The sequence below is a fragment of the Eretmochelys imbricata genome, chromosome 1, assembly GCF_965152235.1.
Source record: "Eretmochelys imbricata isolate rEreImb1 chromosome 1, rEreImb1.hap1, whole genome shotgun sequence".
NCBI lineage: Eukaryota > Metazoa > Chordata > Testudines > Cheloniidae > Eretmochelys > Eretmochelys imbricata.
Genome location: NC_135572.1, coordinates 271,056,567 through 271,078,352, shown reverse-complemented (window position 1 = coordinate 271,078,352; position 21,786 = coordinate 271,056,567). Strand labels below are relative to the sequence as shown.

At 44.0% G+C, this 21,786-nt stretch overlaps 1 protein-coding gene across 1 annotated transcript in view; it reads right to left on the bottom strand.

Moving 5' to 3' along the window:
- GRIN2B (glutamate ionotropic receptor NMDA type subunit 2B) overlaps positions 1 to 21,786 on the bottom strand; it is a 223,791-nt gene that overhangs the window by 147,725 nt on the left and 54,280 nt on the right. The window contains exon 2 of the mRNA XM_077807613.1: positions 11,217 to 11,815. Coding sequence (XP_077663739.1) covers positions 11,217 to 11,815 — 599 coding nt within the window. The remainder of the gene's footprint in view (positions 1 to 11,216; positions 11,816 to 21,786) is intronic.

Here is a 21,786-nt window from a genome sequence, read left to right as displayed (position 1 = left end):
GAAACTTGTTTCTCTCTCATTTTAATACTGCTTTAGAAACCATACAGAAAACTGTAACATTTTAATATAAAATGAATATATTAAAACATTCAGCATTCATGTGTTTTTAATAATTGCTAATCCGCCATTAACAATAGGAAGTTGGGTTTCAGTCTGGCAGCGGTTTCCAGTCTTCACCCAGACCGCCTATCTCATCAATTATGAACCTCTTCAACTTGGCAGCCACCTTCCAGAGGCCCAGAAATGCCAACTGTAATTTACAAAAACTTTACCTTTCAAACATTTTCTATAGCATATTTCTGCAGAGATGAGCTTCCCTCACCTTGTGATCTTTGCTCAATTGACCGAGACAGGTGCAGGGGCTTTTAAGTGTGATGCAACATGCTAAGGAATGTCTTAATAGGAGAAGAAAGGAGCTTTTTTGTAGGTGGTTGGCAGGAAGAGTTCTGCCTGAATGATTCTTTAATGCTGCTAGGGTTACATTTTAATATTCATTACATGTTAGGGCACCTGCAGCCTTGTCTAGGCACAGGTTTATTATTTAAATTCCAATAGATATTATACGATAGGTGAGAGGACGGTGGACTAAATGATTAAATGGAGCTCTCTTAATGCTCATTTTTATTTTACAATTTTATCCACATTGTAGAGAACAAATAATATCAGACTTCAATAGCATTGTTCAAGCAAACGTTTTTTAAAATGTACCACACAGTGCATGTATCGTGCAAAATTTAAAAACCTTATGGTAAGGCAAGGTACATTGTTTTCAAATGGTAATAGCTGTTTCCAAAATCAATTTTTCCCACCCTTAGCTTGAGCATTACATACACACTAAGGTTGAAGTTTGAAAGGGAAGCCATTTTTGAGTTATTTATGCTGAAATAATTATTTGAAAGCAGAACAAATGCATTTATTTCATGCTCTCATAACTCAAAATTGGGGAACTTTTTTGCTCAGATTTTCCAAAACATTCCCCTTTGGGCTGAGAATGTACATGAGAAGTTGCAGCCTGAAACAAAATGTATTGAGAGAGCTCTAGCTACTTGAAAATAGGCCAGTAGAGATGGATGTGAACTACAGACTCTGGACTGTGGAATTTCCCAAAGTTGAGAGGGCGTTTAAATCCATAGTTCAGTTCAGCCCATTAGAGAGAAAATTCAGCCATTACATTTGGATCTTGGTCCATAAACTGGTCCACATACTTCCAAAGTTTGGGGATGTTTGGATCCCGGGTTTTGGTTCAAACCCACCCATAAAGCAGGGATTTGGAAGGGAATGGCCTTCAGGTTATCTGCAGCTTCTACACTTTGTTGCTATAATCCTTGATTCAGGAAAGACCTTAAGCGCATGCTTAATTTTAAGCCTGTGCATAAGTGCTTTGTTGAACTGGGGCCATAAAGCAGAAATCGTTTCACACGCTCATATCCCACTGAATTGCAGCTGCCTCTGAAGAGGAATATGCCAGCTGTTTAACAGGGCCCAGCAACATTACACAACTGTATAGGATAGGAACTGAAAAAGAATGATGTATCCCAACTGAAACTGCAGGGGGGAAATTTAGGATGGCATAATGTAATTAATCAAATGAAAATTTGGCCAGGACACTTCAGGGTTAACACCTCAATTCTTTGCAAGAAGTGCCACAGGATCTTTTAATGATCATGAATATCATCAGGGCCTCCCCTCAGGACTTAGCCACTAGGGGACGCACTGAGCTGGTGTCTTGTCAAACCACATTTTGAAGTGAAATTGCATCAAAGGGAAGGGAAAGCTGCTTCAGAGTTGCATGGGGAGCCATAGCAACCCGGCAGTTCCTATTTTTAAAACTTGAAAGATAGTAAGAACATTAAGTCTAGGGGAAAAATATTTCATTTAAAAAAAACAGAAAGTGCGTATGTTCTTTAATTAATCTAATTATGAGTCTGTAAATAGCTAATCATTTGTTTGTAGGTACCTGATGCATAGAGCCCAGATATGGTAAGATAATAAGCAGACTGTCACTCAACTGAAGGAAAGGTGTTCCCCACCTCACCTCCAATGTTTTGCTATCTCCAAGCACTGACTTGTCATCACAATGCTTTAACACTCACTGGATTCCAAAGGCATTTTGCCTGTGATCACTGGGGATTCCTCTGTTCCTTGTTTGTGTATTCTGCTCCCTCCAATTTCTCCCTGGACACTTTGGAGGAAAGGTTTAGGCTGACTTCACATTGCAAGAAAAAAGAACTGGAACTCATATATTAAAAGCATATTACCAGCAGCAAATTAAGTTCCAGGGTATTAGCGCTAAAAGGACTTGGTTCTGGAGCACTGGGAGGCTCAGGGGGCTGGATACGGAAATTTTACCAATCTGACTACTGTTGGTAGAGACCAAAATTCATTCCTTCTTGGGTGGCTTATGGGAAATGACTTGAGTGGGTCTCTGTCTGGTTCCGAATGGAGAGATATCCACAGCACAAACCCCAATATCACAATTGATAGTATTTTCCTCTCTTTCAAGCAGTGTTAGCAGAAAGACCAAGAAACGAATGGTCCAGACACACTGAAGTCATCCTCTCTCCTCTAGCGATAATCCCTCCAGTGCAAAGTTAAGGCCCATTGCTAAAAAGTGGTAGATGGGCAGAAAGCTTGTACTGCTGCTGCCCAGGTTGTAAACTTCCTGAGCGTAAATAGAGGGCTTCAGCCCCCAGGGGCTGCCCTAACTCATTTTCATGTAAAAACTTCACATGGTGTCCCCAGACAGCATAACAGGAGAAAAGAAGGAGGGCAGCTTGTGCCAGATCATTCTACAGTGATGTTTTTAAGTCAGGTGGCTATGGTGGGAGAGGGAAAGGATGCTGTGGCTTTGCATGTGTTTGGTACTGTTATAAAGCATTCTTCAGCATCCTCCAAAACCTGAAAACGTAACCTAGCAACCATCCAAATGGAAGGCCTGAGAGAGGGGCAGGAAGGATATTCCTTAGCAATGGGATAGAGGGCTGAAGAAGCCGACTCCGCTCTGACCATCCATCGGAATGATTTTCTCCCATGCTGCACCTGCTCTGTGCATAAAAAAGGGACTTTAGGCCCCATGGCTGCTAATCCAGCGCCTTTGACCAGAAGTGAACTCCCTCTGAGAAATAAACAAATAAGGCAGGGGCAAAGGAAACCTGTACAGTTATGGACAGGGAAAATAAAATCAAAAAGGAAGGAAGCAAATCATTTCCTAAGGCTCTATAGAAACAGAAAGAGAGTGCAAGTAAGAAAGGACAGGGGGAGACAATGACAAAGAAAGGGAGAGAGCCCATGAGTGACATGGAAGGCACTGGGCAGCCCCCAGCCAGCTGCTGCGGCTGCTGCTGGAAACAGGACAGGAGTGAACAGATTTCAGCAGCATGGACCGCTAATCTGTCAGCAGCAGTCACTCCACGTGCAACCAGTCAGCATGGCACAGGAATCTGGTGCCAGCCTGAGGGCAGCCGGACTTGCCAACAGCTAGGAACATAATGAATTGCTAACAAGACCCCAGCTCAGAGGCTCTGAAAGGTCAAGTGATAATCATGCTGCAGTACCCTCCCCTTCCCCCCCAAAAATCCATTTCCCTTTAATTTAAACATCACATCCTCCTTCATTCCAGCAGCTAAGGATGGAGTCCGAAGCTCGGTGCCTCCATGTGGCCCATCCTCAGTCACCCTCTCCCACATGGTGAGCAGTGCTGCTCTCTACGGACTTTACTGTGTAACCCTCCATGGCATTAGTGAGCAGTTATTCACGTGAGTAGCCCCACTGACTTGAATGGGACTATTTGCGTGAGTAAGCATGCACATTTGGGAACAAGGGGTTCATAAGCTAGCCCTACAAAACAACAAGTCCCAGACACTTCTTCCTCATCTCAACTTCTCCACCAGCATCCACCCCAGACCCTTCTCTGAATTCCTGAAAGACTTGGGGCCAAATTCAGCCCTGGGACAAGCTGTCATGACTCCCATTAAAGTTAAAGAAAGCGATTGTTCCTGGGTTGAATCTGGCACAGAGTATCTGTTCTAATTTTGGGAGGATGGGGTAAGAGAAGGGCTGGCAATCCAGCATGTATAGTTACATAGGAGAGCACCACAGGGGCTGTATAAGAGAAGCCCAAAGTAGAGCCAACATGGTGATGTGTATAGGAAAGCACCACAGTCGGAGTGGGGAAGTGGTTTATCATTTGGTTTATCCAGGACTGGGTTAAAAAGAGAAGTGAAGCCGCCAGTAAGAACTGACTAAATGAGTGGTCTCTCCTAGCCGTGGGCATCCCTCTGACCATTTGAGAATGAATGGGCCAAATTCATCCCTAGTGTAAAACAACTGACTTCCTTGGATTTCCACCGAAGATTAATTTGGCCCAGTGTTTTTAGCCACGAAAGTCTAAGGGAAGAAATGGTATGAATGTGATGCCCTCCATTTCGCCACAAGTGGCATGATATACATGTCAGGAGCCCGTGGGTCTATCATAAACTGGGAGCAGCAGCTTTAAAAGGCAGTGCTGATGTGCTCCCTCGGAGACACAGCTAGGGTTTTATTTTATTTTATTTGACTTTATTTTATTTTTATTTATTGTGAAAAAGTCTCTGATCCCTTTCAATCCCCCCCACCCCGACACATTTTGAGCACTGTCAGTACTCTCAAGAAACATCCAGCTGCTACTCTCCTGCCTACACTTAGCCACAATGCAGTCTCTAGCAATGAGAATGAATTCTAGTCAATTCAGGGCATCTGCCATAAATCCTGCTACCACAAGACCTCTCCAGGCCTGAATCAAACTGTCTGGTCCAGGAAGGTTATGGCCAGTTCTCTGCTTCCAGCCAACAGGGTTGAAACAAGATCCCAAAGGACACAGGTCACTAAGTCACATACCCTAAGGGAGAGACATCTGGATCTGACTATATTCTCATCCAGTGAAGAAATACATGATTATTTCAAGTATTCCCTCTGATCACTGATTCTTAAGACCTGTATCTAACCAACTATTCCCAACCTGTTCCTAATTGCCAACAGGGAAATATGACTCTGCAAGAATTGAGTTCTGTTCAGGTTGTTTCAGCCAGAATTTCCAAACCGTTTACTTAGGTTGCCAATAAATTTCTGAACTATTTGGCACGGGAGGTTCCAGAGACAAGAGTTAAAGTTACCCACAGAGTAGAGGTATCAAAGGTACACCCCATACACACCAATCCAGTTTACCAACTGTTTTTAAAGAGTGAGAAATTGAATCTACCTTCCCCCTCTTTTTGCCCAGTCAGTGTAATCCCATGTTCGGGTTTCATTCCAAAGCAAATGCCTCAGTACTCTCTTTATTAAAATGGAAAGTTATATGCACAGACTGGTGCTAAATGAGAGACTATTAAAACCAGTCAATCTAGAACTCATTAATAACCCTACAACAACAAACTAGTAGTAATGGACCAGCATTCACAAGCAGCCTTGACAGCAACTAATCAGTCGAAACAGCCCAGGTTTCATGGAAGTCTCTATAATAAGAGTGTATACTGCCCAGTGATCATGAGCAACCATACAAAAAGAACAGGCTTCTGCTTGTGAAACCATGTGTCCCAGAAATAATATTTCTTTCCCATGACTCATCCCCAAGCTTCAGTCTCAAGAATGCCTGTGTTATTTATTTATTTCTTCACATTTCCAAAATCTAACTATAGGCATCCTTCCTGGGCAACTATCTCATACGTTAAAGACACAAGAAACAAAGTCCACTCCCCCACAGCAGCCTTAGAGAAGGGAGAGAATAGGCAGACTTTGCAGCATGCCTGGAAGGTTAACAAATCTGGCTCTGGCAGACAAAATGGGGAGTGAGTTCCAAAACTGAGGCCTTTCACAGAATATGCCCTTCAGGAAGCTCCCTCTCCTCACCTGTGGTGATCTTAGCTGGCGTAGTATGGCATGGGGACAGAGGTGATCTCTCAGATAACTTGATCCCATCCCATTTAGGGCCTTATGTCGTCAGATGTAACCTTGCTAGACTGACAACTCTGGATCTCCAGACCCATGCCCAGATACCCTCTCCATGATGCTAAGAGAAACTGAACGGGCCCTTGGCACTAATAGGAATGAATGGAGGAAGAGGTTGATATTTGGATTTGGAGGTCCTAATGTTCAGTTTATATTTGGACCCTGAATCTAAATATCACATAATCCAAATATCAACCAGTTCATTGGGCCCAGTCCCTTCAAGCAAAACCTAGAATGTGTACATGTTGGTGGTACAGTTGGCTACTTCACCAGGTGGACTGATGTTCCCACTACATAATTCACTTGCACCACCCATACAAGACACGTTCGTGCATTTTGGTGTACTAGACTCATTTGCTGATAGAAGAGCTCATTTCACTAGTGTGGCATTCCAGCAGGAAGCGAAGCACCTGATGCTATCTCGAGAACAACCTCTCAGAGAGGAACAAAAAGATCCATAGGAGCAAAATCTCCCCACGTGTAGAAAATGACCACTATAATACATGGGACGAGTATGTCTCAGAGTCCCATTTCCCTGTTTAACTAGTAGAGCTATTTCACCAGTAGACTTATTTTTAGGAAGAAATCTGCAAGACCCACTAATCAGGATCAAAGACCCACATCCCTAACCTACCTCAAAGAAGCATCAGTTTCAAGGTAGACAGGAAACTACAGTTTCTACACGAGACTACTACTACTATTAGAACCATACAAGGTGAAAGAAAGAGTCCGGATGAGAGCCCCTTCTTTTTATGATGCCCTCTGCATATGGACATTCGTTCACACAAAATTTTGCTTGCACAAATGTGTGCAACAGTGAATTTAAAGGGGATGAGAGAACATGAACCACCAAAATACTGTTTCTAATTTTCTAAACTGCTCAGATAACTTTTCCCCATTATTTGCCCCATTCTGCTGACCACTGATGGAGCCAACGGAAACAGAGATTATTTAATTTTGGCTGCATCCTGAGCTACATGTACTGCCCACAAATAGATTGGCTAGCAGTGGTCAGGATTCAAACACAGACCATGGGAAATCACTAATTCACAGCCTTAATTCATAATGTGCTTAAGATGAACTAAATTAAACTTTTCTTTAGCTTGACGCGTCATTCTTTCTAGGATAGAATGGGAAAATTCCTGCATCATGTTATCTCCCAGCTATGGATTTGAAGCAATTGAGACCTACTTTGGATTAGACAGCAGTTTCTGAAATACTAACTACATGGCTATCAGTTGATCCCTGGTGTATTAGCAGATCATGCACAGTTTGTAGATAACCCCCACCCATCATGTATATATATTTCTCCACTCTGCGTAGGCGTATTGGGGGGTAACTGCAAGCTGTAAATGGCTTCATATAGTACTGCAGGGGTCCACTGACACCCTGCAGTTAGTGTTCTAGAAACTGCAGTCCAATTCCAAGCATTTCTGACCTTTTAAATCCACTCATATATTACTCCTATATATTGCATTGTATATAGTGTACAACTAATATACACTATGTACAACTTTGAGATGAAAGCAACTAGAAAATATACATTTTTATTTACTATCTGGTACCCATGAAAAATGAACCGGTTGGTAGACTTTAGGGACCCAGTTAAACAAAGCTATTAAGTATGTGCTTAAAGTTTTGTGCCCGGTAAGTCGGGTTGAAGGCAGTGAAACTTTAAAGGCCTGAACCAAAGCCCACTGAAGTAATGGGAAGACTTCCATTGACTTCAATGTACTTTGGATCAAGCCCCAAGTGTGTAAGAATTGGGGGGCATAAGAGGTCTCAAGCCTCCTTTTTTCATACGTTCACATCATTTTTGAGTTGAGGCAACAAAGGCACATGGTACCTTCAGATATTTATGGTCAAGATTTTAAAAAGTGACTTCAAGGTCTTAGGTGCCTAACTTAAGACACCGTAGAGGGGCCCAATTTGAAGGAAAGGCTGAGCATGCACTCTCCCTCTGAAAATCAGGCCTTTCTACAGTTTCTCAAAGAGGACACCAAAATATTGAAGCATAAAACAGAGTCTGAAGATGAGTGTGGGAAAAATGGAAGAATGGGACATCAAGATTAGCAGAGTATGGGTCAGCTATAAAAGAACACTAGACAAAAACAGCGACAGCTAAAATCACTAGTCACACTGAAGGCCAGAAGAAGAGGTCTGCATTTTCATCTGTGACTAGTGATTTTAGCTGCTGCCGTTTTTGGGTGTCCAACTTGATACATATTAAAGATCATTGATTTTCCAAAGACTGGGGCTCAGCAATTTCTGAAAATCAGGCCTCTTTAAGGTGAATCCAGTCGGGAACCCAAAATCACTAGAAAATGTAGACCAAGAAGCTTTACCTTAATGCTGTGGCTGATAACTTTGTATGCATTAGATTTAAAACTTTCCCTACTGCATCACTCAGAAGAAGAATAGAGAAGAAATACAGAAGAATGGGGAAGACTGAGCTAGGGAGGAGGAGGCTGCTAATGAGGTAGTTTTCAGGGGAGCAGAGAGGAAGAAGCCAGACTGGAAGAGATTAAGAAGAGGAAGTCTAGCCAATGTGAACTGGCAGCATGGTCAAGGAGTGTACAGACAAAGAGAAATTAGGAAATGGAATAATAGTTTAAAAAAATGGGGGGATAGAGAGAAGGCTTTTTCCTTAAGATCCCATTACTTGGCAATAGAAAAGTGCACTGGGCAAGGAGTGAAGGAAACAAATCTATATTGACACAAAGGATGGCTGAAGGGGTGGTCAGCATATGATGGGAGATCTTTTCTCTCTTGATTTTTTTTTTTTTTTTATGATTCAATGATACTATCCAGTAAGGAAACTTCCTTACTTATCCTTCTACCTAAACTAACTGGAAAAGACCCTCCACTCCTACTTACACATGAACAAGGGGCCTCCAGTCCTATTTGCATTTGATCCCGTTATGATCCAAATGCAGGGGCTTAAGGGATGTCAGTAAGTGGTTCTTTACCAGTGTGAACTAGGAATTGTGGCACAACCCAAAGGCTTTGGGTAAGTGGCATGCAATTTGATCAACAATTACAATGAAGTACCTGCCATAGTCATTAAGGGCCAGATTTTTCAGAAGCACACACTACAGCTGAAGTCAATGGGATCTGCAAGTGTTCATCACCTCGGAAAAATCAAGCCCTTATTGAACACTACACTACAGACCTGCTCTATACAGACTTTGACATCTGGTACAAATTGTACCTGATGAATCAGAGCATGCAGACCACCCAAGGACATCACTTGATTGACCTACCATATTTGCACTGTGCCATGATATTTATATCAAGGCAAATGACAAAAATGCATGTGCTGTGTGGAGTCCCCCTTTGGAGAGTGTAAGATGGATTTTCCCCCCACCCTTGTCCACCAGTAGTAATAGGATCAACCTACCCAAGGATGTCTATATGCACAGACTGAGTAGCAAGTCACTAGAGCATGACAACCCAACCCCACAGGACCCATTAAGCCAGATGAGGATTTTGTATCCCTTCCCAATTCAGGTCTCCTTCCCTGGATTGGTATAACATACTGATGCTCTGGGGGGCAGAGATGGGAAGAGGAAAAAAATCCAGTGCTTAGGGTACTAGCCTGGGGATTCAGGAAACTGAGATTCAACTCCCTGCTCCACCACAGACATCCTGAGTGACTTGGGGCAAGTCACATAGCCCCTCTCTGTGCCCTTCCCATTTGTAAATGGGGATAATAGATTCATAGATACAAAGGTCAGAAGGGACCATTATGATCATCTAGTCTGACCTCCTGCACAACGCAGGCCACAGAATTTCACCTACCCGCTCCTGCGAAAGACCTCTCACCTATGTCTGAGCTATTGAAGTCCTCAAATCGTGGTTTAAAGACTTCAAGGAGCAGAGAATCCTCCAGCAAGTGACCCGTGCCCATGCTACAGAGGAAGGCGAAAAACCTCCAGGACCTCTTCCAAACTGCCCCGGAGGAAAATTGCTTCCCGACCCCAAATATGGCGATCAGCTAAACCCTGAGCATATGGGCAAGATTCACCAGCCAGATACTACAGAAAATTCTTTCCTGGGTAACTCAGATCCCACCCCATCTAACATCCCATCACAGGCCATTAGGCCTATTTACCATGAATATTTAAAGATCAATTAATTACCAAAATCATGTTATCCCATCATACCATCTCTTCCATAAACTTATCGAGTTTAATCTTAAAATACTTCCCTACCTCACAGGGGTATGGTTAGGATTAATACATTCAAGATTGTGAGGTGCTCATAAACTACAGTAATGGGGGCCATATAAATACCTAATAAAAATATTCCTGTTACCCACAAACCAGACCACTGTGTGCATTGTTGGCAGTGGGGAGAAGGGGTGTCAAACCCAGGACCTTCTGGGTCTAAATACATGAGCCTCCAGAGGTTAGCCTAGAAGACCCAAGTCTGTTAGGCAAGGTTTTATCAGCCTTTATGCATGCCACGGCCATTATTAGAAGGGGACAGAGCAGCACCTTGCGTGGGTGTGAGATATATACTCTTTTATGCAAAGACATGCTGTTAAGAACCATAGGATCCATTCTTGTCACACACACATGGAATCGTTCCTCCTTGGAAATGTGCACACAGACTTTTGCACTATGCAGTCACTGTTCATCCCCCTCCTGGGTAGGGTGACCAGATGCTAAATCCAAAATATCGGGACCGCCACAGGGGGAGCGCCTTTTCAATTGTTACACTCACCTGGCACGTTCGGCGCCAGGAAATAAATCTTCCCAACGAAGAGAGAAGTACGTGCCGATGACGACCCGCATGTGCCGGGTGAGTGTAACAATTGAAAAGGCGCTCCCCCAACCTGTCACCGCCGCCTAAGTGACAAAAAAGGCTGCCGCGCCCGAAACAAAATATCGGGACAAATGGCCTCCTGACCGTACTTCTGTCGGGATGCAGGACAAACTGCTCAATATTGGGACAGTCCCAATTTTATCGGGATGTCTGGTCACCCTACTCCTGGGTGCTCTGGCTCCTATTCTTTCATACCAGCACCACCGAGAGCTGTTGAAGTGGCAGCATAAAAGGACATGGACCACCTCAGAACTGGCCTGACCATTAAAAGCCTTCCATTTGCTCAGCCTCCAATTAGTACAAGCTTGGGTTGCTCTCCCTACTGGTCCCCTAAATGCCACAAACTTCAGAAGGGTTTTTCAGATGCTGCTTGTGACCCCCCACCTCCCATCCATTCGCCTTACCTGTTCAGCATGTTGGACTGGTAGATCCGTTTCTCCTGGGTGTTGTAACAGCTGCTCTTGGGCTCCGGGATGAAGCTGTGCTCAGACAACATGTCAGAAGCAGCTGTGGTGATTATGGCTATCCCATCCCTCACCCTGGCAGGAAGGCCATAGTCCCATTCATCATAAGACACAGAGATGAGGCCAGTGGGGAACTCAGATGGCACTGTGTCTGTATCCCCGGCCACCAGGCTGGGCACGATCCATGTGTAAGCATAGCCTGTCAGACCCACAGAGTTGGCCACCTCAAAGATGTAGGTGGCCTCTTCCTTGGTGCAGTAGAGGAGTATGACAGGGCTCTGGAGCTTCTTGAGCTGGTTCTGGATCTTTGAGTCTCCATCATCTAGGGACATGTCCAGCAAGAGGACCTCCTCCAGCTCCCACCCTACAAAGCTGTTCTCGATGGTGCTGCGGATCTTGTTGACAAAGTCCTGGTAGCCAGGGAAGTAGGTAGTGACAATGGAGAATATGTACCAGTCATATTCTTCCATGATGTTGAGCATGACAGAGGCTTGCTGTTCTATTGATGGGCCAAACTGGAAGAACATGGATGACTCATCCTAGAACAGAATGAGAGAGAGAGAGAAAAAAAACAAGAAGGGGTCAAAGGAAATGAAAAAAACAAGTTCATGGCCAACTCTAATGAGTGGGGGAAGAGGGGAGATAGGCTTCACCTCTTTTCTTTGTGTTTTGGGCAGATGTGACAGTTCTCAGGACACCAAGGACTGTGAGCCACCTTGTTATCTCCTGCCTCCAGCAAGAGGGAGGCTTTCTTGTGGAAGCTGGATGTCAGCTCTCTGGCATCACCTGCCTTTCAGCCACCCAAGCACCCTTTCCTCTGGGTTATGCCAGCCCTAACTTTGCCTTGCAGGGTAACAACAGATGCACTCAAATCCCCAGTCCTTGTACATTATTCCCCTGTGATATCCAGTCCCTGAAAATGGCTGCCCAAAGAAATTTCAGGTCACCCCAATTTACCAGTTTTAACTTAAAGCACCACTCCTGTAACCACACAGCACTTGTGAGCGCTTACCATAAAATGAAAGTAATTTTATTTAAGAAAAAGTAAATACTTAACTGGAAGAGAGAGAAAGTGATGGAAGCAAATGGTTACAACACCAAACAATTCAAAAAATGTGAACCTGGGTCGACACTTATCAACAGTTACCTTTCCCCACAAAGTTCAGTCTGTTGCAGAGCCAGAATCCAAATGTTCATGAAAGCCCCCTGGCTTCTTAAGGGGTTTCCTCAGTGAATTAATACAGATGGCATTTCCATGCACTCTGTTATCCTGAAACAATCTTTTGTATTTATTCATAGCCAGGGCAATCTCCTGCCTGCGATAATGTTCCATTTCACCTCCGAGTGGTTTTGGTCATTTGAAATGGTCTTTGATGATTTCTGGGATGTCGCAAGGGTATACAAGTGTCCCTTGCATTACCTTGCCAGCTGACTAAGGAGGGGTAATGTCCTCATGCTTGAATGGGTCATCACATTACACGTGGTGACTAATTTTTACTCTGAGTTCATAAAGTATACTTTCAATATAAATAAATTATTCCTTAAATACTACCTGTACATACATCTCACAATGATTATGAATATCAACAAGTTACAAGCTTTCTGTAGATACATTACATGTTACTCTTTATGGATAAATATCCTGTAAAGACATGTGTTTGGTGTAGTGAGTTTGTCAGGTTCAGGGTGAGAGATTTTGCTAAGAAGAGGGTACCCTTTGCCAAAGAACCTCTGTGTTACAGTAAGGTTCAAGGATTATTAATTATTATTATTATTATTATTATCATCATCAACAACAGAGCTGAGAAAATACCAAGGGTGGGAAACATTTTATGGTGGTTGTTCTTGTTTTCTTTTTGATGGTGGCTATTTGAAGCTGCTTAGGGGTCTGGAATATTAGAAGTAATCCTGGAAGAGAAGGATGAATGGATTCAGTGTAGATGAGGTCACAAGGACAGAATAAATGCTATTTCTATTGGTGGTGTTTTTCTTATCCCTCCACCTGTATCAGATTGCCTTTCATGCAAAAGCCTCAGCATGGTAAGAAAGAAAAATTAAAAGGAATCAATTTTAAAACCTCAAAAAGTGATCTTTAGAAAGAGCTTTTCTACAAATCCCTGTTAGCCCACGGCACAGTGAAAGTGTTTCCCATTCGGGTAGTTCACAATAGAATAATAGAATTAGAATCATAGAATATTAGGGTTGGAAGAGACCTCAGAAGGTCTCAGAAGAAGCAGACTTAGAATTTGTCAACAGTCCAGTGTAATTTTACATCCCTGCTTTTCCCCAATCCATGTTGGAAAGGAATGAAGGGAACATTTCCACAGGATTTTCATTTATGGACTGATCTTATGCCCTTTAAAAATCAAGGTAAAACTCCCATTGACTTCAATGGCATAGGATTGAGCCCCTAAAAAATATGGTAGAATTAAATTTTGGAGTTCAGCAGAGATTCATATGACAATAAGGTGGACCATCCACAGCCAGTTTTAGGAATGAAATACTGGCCTTGCCTCTTCCCAGCAAGCCTGAAGAATTGGAACAGAGGTCCTAAAGGAGACAAACAGGTGTTTTAGGTCAGAGGAAATCCATTGCACACAGTAAGCCAATAAGTGCCCTAAAACTTTACCTCAGGACATACACAAATTTAGAATAGAGTGAAGAGCAGATCTCCACCGAAACCATCCTCCTACTGTCGGCAGGCAAAGCTGCTTTTCAGCAGAGGTCCCAGCTAAATTGTCCATCCATCCTTTCCTTAAGGATGTTTTTGATTATCTGCTTCCACTGTCTCTCCTTTAGCAGAATATTTCATAGCTGAGCAACTGTGGAAAGAAAAAGCCTATCCCAGTAGTCAGCCATAACCCGCTTGACTCACTGTCTAGCTAGATCTAATCTTGTGTTGTCCCTAAACCCTCTGTAAGCTATGGCAGTGGTTCTCAGCTAGGGGTTTGCATATCCCTGGGGGTATGCAGAGGTCTTCCAGGGTATGGTACATCAACTCATCTAGATATTTGCCTAGTTTTACAACAAGCTACATAAAAAGCACTAGTGAAGCCAGTATAAATTAAAATTTTACACAGACAATGACTTGTTTATACCCCTCTATAAACTATACACTGAGCTGTAAGTATAATATTTATATTCCAATTGATTTATTTTATAATTATATGGTAAAAATGAGAAAGTCAGCAAATTTTCAGTAATAGTGTGGCTGTAAGCAAGTAGTTTTTAGGTGAAACTTGGGGGTATGCAAGACAAAAATCAGACTCCTGAAAGAGGTACGGTAGTCTGGAAATTAGTTGAGAGCCACTGAGCTATGGCATTTAAACAACAATGAGGTGAGTTGTCACTAAATTCTCTCTCCATTTTTAAAACTAGTGTTAACACCACTCCTAGAACACTGCATACAGCTCTGAGAATCTCAAAAAAGCAGAAAAATAATAGCAACTTGAAAGCAAGTCAGAGAACAACCAAAAATAATCAAAGTCCTTATTTGTGTCCCATGTATTCTGTGGCTGGAACTAATCATAGAATTCACTCTTTGCCATAAAAATCTCATCCTTCTTTAAAAGATATATTTCTAGCCTTGATGGTTATGGGGAAAAAAACATGAAAATGTGACCCAAAAGTAAACTAATGCAGTGACATCTGAGTTTGAAGACAGCCTGAACAAATAGCTGAGACATTTCATTGTAATGGACTGTTAACTCTGAAACCTGAAGATGACAATGTATTGCATACTGAACACTGAAACTGGAGAGAGATCTTAAAATAAATTTAATATAAAACCAACACAGGGAACTCTTTTGATCATATTATTCATCTTCATATATAAATTCAATAAAATCCTCCTTTTCATAAATTTATCTAAAGCTTCTACAGAATTTCCATAATTTCTACCAAAGACTCACAGAACCGAGGGACTTAGCCATAGATAGGGCCCTTCCAAATTCACGGCCGTCAAAAACGTGTCACGGACCATGAAATCTGATCTGCCTCATGAAATCTGGCTATTTAAGGGGAGACCAGATTTCACAGAGTTGTGTGGCCGGAAAGTGGCGGCTGCTGGCCGGGAGCCCAGTTTTGAATGCAGCATCGCCACCAGCTACAGCACAGAAGTGAGGGTGGCATGGTATAGGGGGTCATCAATATTTGGGGGGGCAGAGCTGGCCTTACAAGTGGCAAGTGGGTGACCACCCAGGGCCCCATGTCACCTCCCCCACTCACCCACACAGCCAGCCCAAAGCCCCTTTAACTCCCAAGCATTGGGTCTGGAGCCAGGGAGGGACAGGGCTGAGGGCGTCCCAACCAGGAGCTCCTATTGTGAGTGGGGCTCCAGCTGCTAGTCCCAGATGGGCTGGGGTGGGTCAGGACTTCTTCTTCCTCTGCATGGGCTGCTCCTGAGGCCAGGTCAGGCCCATCTCTGGGAATCTCCCCCAGCTTCAGGAAGCTCCATGGCTGCTGGCTGGGAGTCCAGTTCTGAAGGCAGAGTTGCTGTCAGCAGCAACGCAGAAGTGAGGGTGGCACAGTATGGTATTTCCATCCTTACTTCTGCACTGCTGCTGGCAATGGTGCTGCCTTCAGAGCTGGGCACTCGGCCGGCAGCTGCTCTCTGGCTGCCAAGCTGTAAAGAAGGCAGCAGCACAGAAGTATGGGTGGCAATACCATGACCCCACTACTCATAAAGTTGTGACCCCTCCCCATGACCCCATTTTGGGTCGATACAGCTACAATACTGTGAAATTTCAGATTTAAATATCTGAAACCATGAATTTTAGGATTTTAAAAATCCTATGACCATGAAATTGACCAAAACGGACTGTGAATTTGGTAGGGCCCTCGCCACAGAGTACACTGACCCTCACCCTCACTTGAGAAAATATTGAAAGAGCTAAACAATGTATCACTTGGCTAAATGACTCCTAAGAGATGGAAGATAATAAATCTGCTAGCATTCAAAGGGTGTGCATATCAAGGAGGAAAAGGACTTGTTCAGGTATGTCACCCCTCCCCCTCCCATGTGTCAACACAATCCTAAACAAGTCCTTGCCATCCTAACCTTAATGATTTGAAACATATTCAGATATTACAATTAGAGGATGTGGGTCAGACATCTTGAACTACAGGACTATACAGCCAAACGTCCCCCAGGTTGTTCTACCCCAATGTCTTAGATAGGAAATTTCCATTTCCACTGGGGTGAAGCTACGACATACACACCATCCAAAGCATTAGTGCATTATGTAAATATGAACAGACTAAAATAAGATCGGTTTTAAAAAGTCTCAATCTCAATCTCAATTAACAATGCCTCCACACACACACACACACACACCCTCAAATCAAACAGCAGAGGCTAGTTGTCTGTGCAGGTAAAATAATTACCCTTGAGCAATTTCATGCATTTTTATTATTCAGCAGTAGGAGGAGGGGGCAACCTCTCCTCAAAACGAGAGGGCTACAATTGTTCAAGCCAGTCCAGCTTTCTGCCTGGCACAATGCTCCTTAGTGCTTAATCAACCCAGCATTTCAATTGGCCAAATGCTCGAGTGCTTCACCAGCTCAGCACTCAGAGAAGAGGGGGGATGGTGGAGGAAGGAGAGGACAATAACATATAGAGGGACATTTTCTCCTACGATAAATCTGACTTGAGTTGCTGCTAGAGGTGGATGGAAAATTTCACTGAAAACGTATCTGACAAAAAACAAAAGGAATATTTTCAAAGTGTCACGATTTTTCTCCTTCTCCCCCTTTCCTGACCACCTGTAGCTGCTGATCAGGGAGAGAGAGGAGACTGTAAAAAAGCGAGAGGGTTATGGTTCCGGAAAAGGGAGGGGGCTAGTTATCACCCCTATAAGTAAGTTTCCGGGCAAGGTGACAGAAAAACAATGGTTCTGCTGTGAGGACACCACACTGCTCAGAAAGATTAAAAATACAAACTTGAAATTGCCATATTCCTTTCTAAAGTGCCCAAGAATAAAGCATTTTCCCATCTAGAGTTCAAAAGTTTCCACAGAGGAACACAGCCACCAAGATTCCCAGCAGTATTTGGCTTACACTGCCCCCACCTAAAATTTTAAATTAGAGCCACTGGTGACTAGAGATATGGCTAGAGAGCAAGCGTTGGTATTAGCACCAGGGGGCTAATTAAGGGATTGGGTTACAGATGAAGACGTCATCATTGCAATCTCTGACTTCAAGCCCGTCCTTGCAGTTGCTTCTCATCCATCTCTCCCAGCTGTGGGCCAAATGTTACCCATTGCTAAATGCTGTATAAGAAACGAAAACGTGGCACAAAATCCCCTCAAACAAGGGGATCCCCATTGTAGCTCTACAGGGTCAGGGATCTGCAGTTTTGTAGAACTGAGCTGAGGGTGGAGCAGCTGAGTGGACACAGCAGGCTCTCTGACTGACAGATGGCTTCCCACAGAAAATCTGCTCTGAAGTCATTGCTGCTGGAACGAGCAGTAGTGTCATAATGTTAACCCCCTCAAATGGGATGTTGTATCACAAGTGCATATGTTGCAAGCAGAGGTAATAGCCAATTGCATCCTAACTCCCTTAGGAGCCATGCTTTGGGGTTGAGGGAGGTCTGAAGTGTCTCGGTGGAGAGAGAGCCTTATACAGAGATGGCTCAAGATCCAAAGTGAGTTACCATGTATCCACTTCCCTCAAAGGCAGCGTCACTTATCCCCTTTGTGATCCCCTAAACACCTTCCCTCTCAGGGGAGAACCAGGCAGAAATTGCATTAGGTTAAGCTGGGAGTTTTCCTCCTGGGAGGGATCCCTGGGAACGTAGCATCTCTCTCTTTTTGTGGAGAGGTGCTCCAGCAGCTCAGGCCTCAGCAGCTGGATCAATTGGAGCTGATCGCTATAGTTTAACAAGCCATTTGCCTCAAACATGGTAGGAGAGGCCCTGGGGATGGGCGGGGGGGGGGGAAAAGGGATATTCACAAGCTCAATTCTCTCAGCTTCTCTGGATTCCCTAGGCAGGCGGAAGCGATGGCTCCCTCACAGACAACAGCATCTCAGTGCCGTAGCCTGGAGTTGACACCGCTTCAATTTCAGGCTCTTTGTGTGGTGGAGACTGGGGATCAACCCTAAAACAGACAGAAAAGCTTCAAGGGAGCCAGGAATTAATGCAGTTGCAGCAGATCAATTGTCTTCCCGGCCTACAGAACCCCATAGTAAGCAATATAGCGCCTGACTTAGTGAAGGGAGGAGATCAATTTTCTGTTTGGGGGTTTTCTTTATGTAACACTCACTCACTTACACAGCATGGCTGCCTGTCCCCCTCTAGTGGTGGGAACTCACTGATGTTTATGATTTTGCTACTGGCTTCAAGCTAAGAGATCGGACTTTTAGTTCAGGCAGTAGAGGCCCATACTTTTAGCTGTCATAGTCAACCCCTGTTGCAGGCATCCTGGCTGGGGGTGTCATTAATATAATTCACACAAGGAGCATGTAGATTACACGTATTCACTTTACAGGCAAGGAGGCATTAGTCAAACTTCTGGAAGACACTTAGGGCCAGAGTCATCCCTGCACTGGTGCAGGTGCCAGCCCAGGGAGAGTGGAAAGGTGGCTTGTGCCACTCCTACTCTAGGGCTGCTGGAGGCCAGCTTGACTCTCTACATTGGCTAGGGCAGCCCTCAGCCCTCTTTCAATGGCCCCACCATAGCCATGCCTCCTCCTGCATCAGGGGCTCTTACAGTGGCCATGTAGAGTTGGCTCTTTGCACAGCATACAGGCCCCTTTCTTCAGGAGGAGGCTTACACCTGCCCTACAGTCACTTTGCCACAGCCTGAATAGCCATAGGGCAGTGATGAATCAGGCTCCCACTCTTAATCTCGCTCCCATTTCCAGTACCACCCATTTTCCTCACCTCGGCTGTTGGGTTTAATGTGTGGTTGTTGAGGGTATTGGTGGCCTGTAATATCCAGGAGGTCAGATTAGATTCGATTCTAACCTTAACTCTGTGACTGCTAGAGAATAAAGTAGGTATTGTAGTTTAAGTACAGTAGTGGGAGTTAGGAGCCTAGGCTCCTTTTATATCTGGCCCCACCACAAAACTCCTGTGTGACCTGGGGCAAGTCTCTCAGGGCTTTATTTTTAGGCAAGCCTCAGCCCAAATTACCACAGATGCTGTAGGTGCACAAAAGCACCATGAAAAGAGAGGCCACCGCGCCTTTTTGGTCTTTAAAAAGGAGACCTCACCATGTACCTATTCATCACAGTCATGGTAGGATGTTTATTGTTCCTGATGGAAAATTGCCATAGAATTCAAAGTCTTATCATTAATTTTTCTATATTTCTCAGGCCTGTTTGCTACAGCAGAGCTGTTTGTTTAAGTGTTCATTTACTCCTGCTTATCCCTACCACAAACTTATCAAGGCCTCAGGCTATCTTAGAGACAAAGGCTTCCGCTTGTTTTTCCTCTCCGCATTTAATTATTATATTTAGTTTTGAAATATACAATAATTCCTGTACATAGAACTATATGCTGTATCACAGAATTGTGAACCCTTTACTTGGGACATCCTGTTGGTTGCTATGTGGTATGACAGACAAGAGTATTGTGACTCCTTACAGGGAATAAGATGTGGGACAGAGGCTTTCTTACTCAATCTCTGTCTCACACAACAAGGTGGATAAGGTAATAGCTTTTATTGGACCAACTTCTGTTGGTGAGAGAGACAAGCTTTCGAGCTTACTCAGAGCTCTTCTTCAGACACGCACAAAGGAATGTTGGGATGCCTGGACTTGTGGCATTTCCTAACGACACTTTTCCCCGTTGATCTTAGCAGCGATTCCAACTTCTTCCCAACGCATTTGATGACAGAACAGTTCCCAATAGAAAGCCTCAAACTGTAGGGTTTGGAATCTTTAGTGAATGAGATGTTCTGAGTGGCTGAATGTTCTTATTATTGTCATAGCAAAGCTAGAGTCCAGAATGCTCAGTAATCAGGAGGTTCTGATAGGTTGTATACTGTCATGTATTGAGCAGTACCACACCAGCGTGGGGCAGGGTGATGAATTTGCTGCTGCTCTTCTGGTCCCTGGAGGTGATAGGGTAGCCAGGAAGGGATGGTCTGTGACAATTGGGAGGATGGAAAGTCAGCAATGGTGGCAGCTGTACTTGCTGGCTGTTCAGAGTGACTGAGCTGGGGAACCAGAGTTGCCTTTGTGCACAGTTGTCTCTCTCTCAGTTTAAGAGCAACAGGACTCACATGCATCATGTTGATTTGAATACGCACATGGTATAAAACAGATTACTCCAGACCTGACTCCATGACATCAATTTCTCTGCAACAACAGAAACTGACCTGCTGCAAGACCCCAAAAATCAACCACTGCCCAGCTGATTGGGATCACTATAAGCACTTGTACACCAAGGAGTCCCTCTGGAGCTCGACCAAAGCAGGTTCATATTGAAGCCAATGCAGGAGACTGAAAATTGTAAGTAATTTTCAATTCCTGTTTTAAGGGGTTTGCAAGGAATCACTCCAGACATACTGCAACAGAGGAGACACAAGACACCCTATAATTCCCAATACCTGTCTTGGGGTAGGATAATGATATTTGCTCCCTTGCAGGTATGCCTTGCTCCATAGAACACACAGTATTAAACCTTAGGGAAATGAATAATCCTTTGATTAGTCACAGAGTTTAAGAGTAGAAGGGACCACCAGATCATCTAGTCTGACCTCCGGTATATCACAGGCCACCAGTATTACCCACCATGTACATGCTGAACCCAACAATTGAAATTAGACCAAAGTATTACAGCCCTCAGGAGTCTATGATACGATATGCCACAGGCAGAGAATAGGAGGGACCCAGGTGCACCAGTGCCCAAGACCCTGGCAATGGCAGGGAAATGATTAAGTGAGAGCTACCCAGATGATCCTGGCAAGTGGTCTGCACCCACACACTATAGAGGAAGGCAAAACCCCACAAGGTTCCTGCCAATCTGAGCTGAGGAAAAATTCCTTCCCAACCCAAATATGGTTATCAGTTAAACCCTGAGCATGTGAACAAGAACCAGCCAGCCACGTATCTAATAGACAGAATGCTCAGTGCCACCTGAGATCACTGATATACCCCATCCAGTGTCCCATCTCCAGCTGTGGGCATCTCTCATGCTTCAGAGGAAGGAGAACAGAAAAAAAATAGAATACATAGCTAGAGCTATAATTCATCAGAAGTGGCTACTGTCCAGTCTATAAAGTTTGGACCAAATCACAAGGGTTGTTATGCTACAGGTGTAAATATATACGTGACTACCTGGATTAGACCTCTGGTCCATTTAGTCAGGTATCCTGTCTACACCATATCATACTACCAGTCCAGAATCCTACCTCCTTGTCACAGGGCATGGCTCCTCTCTTGCCTTCTTCCTGCAAACATTGCACTGACTCCCATGGTTGTGCCGTCACCATGTCCTTTTATTATATGTTTCCTCCACCCCTCCAATGCAACAGTCTATTTGCAATGTTAAGGTAGCTTT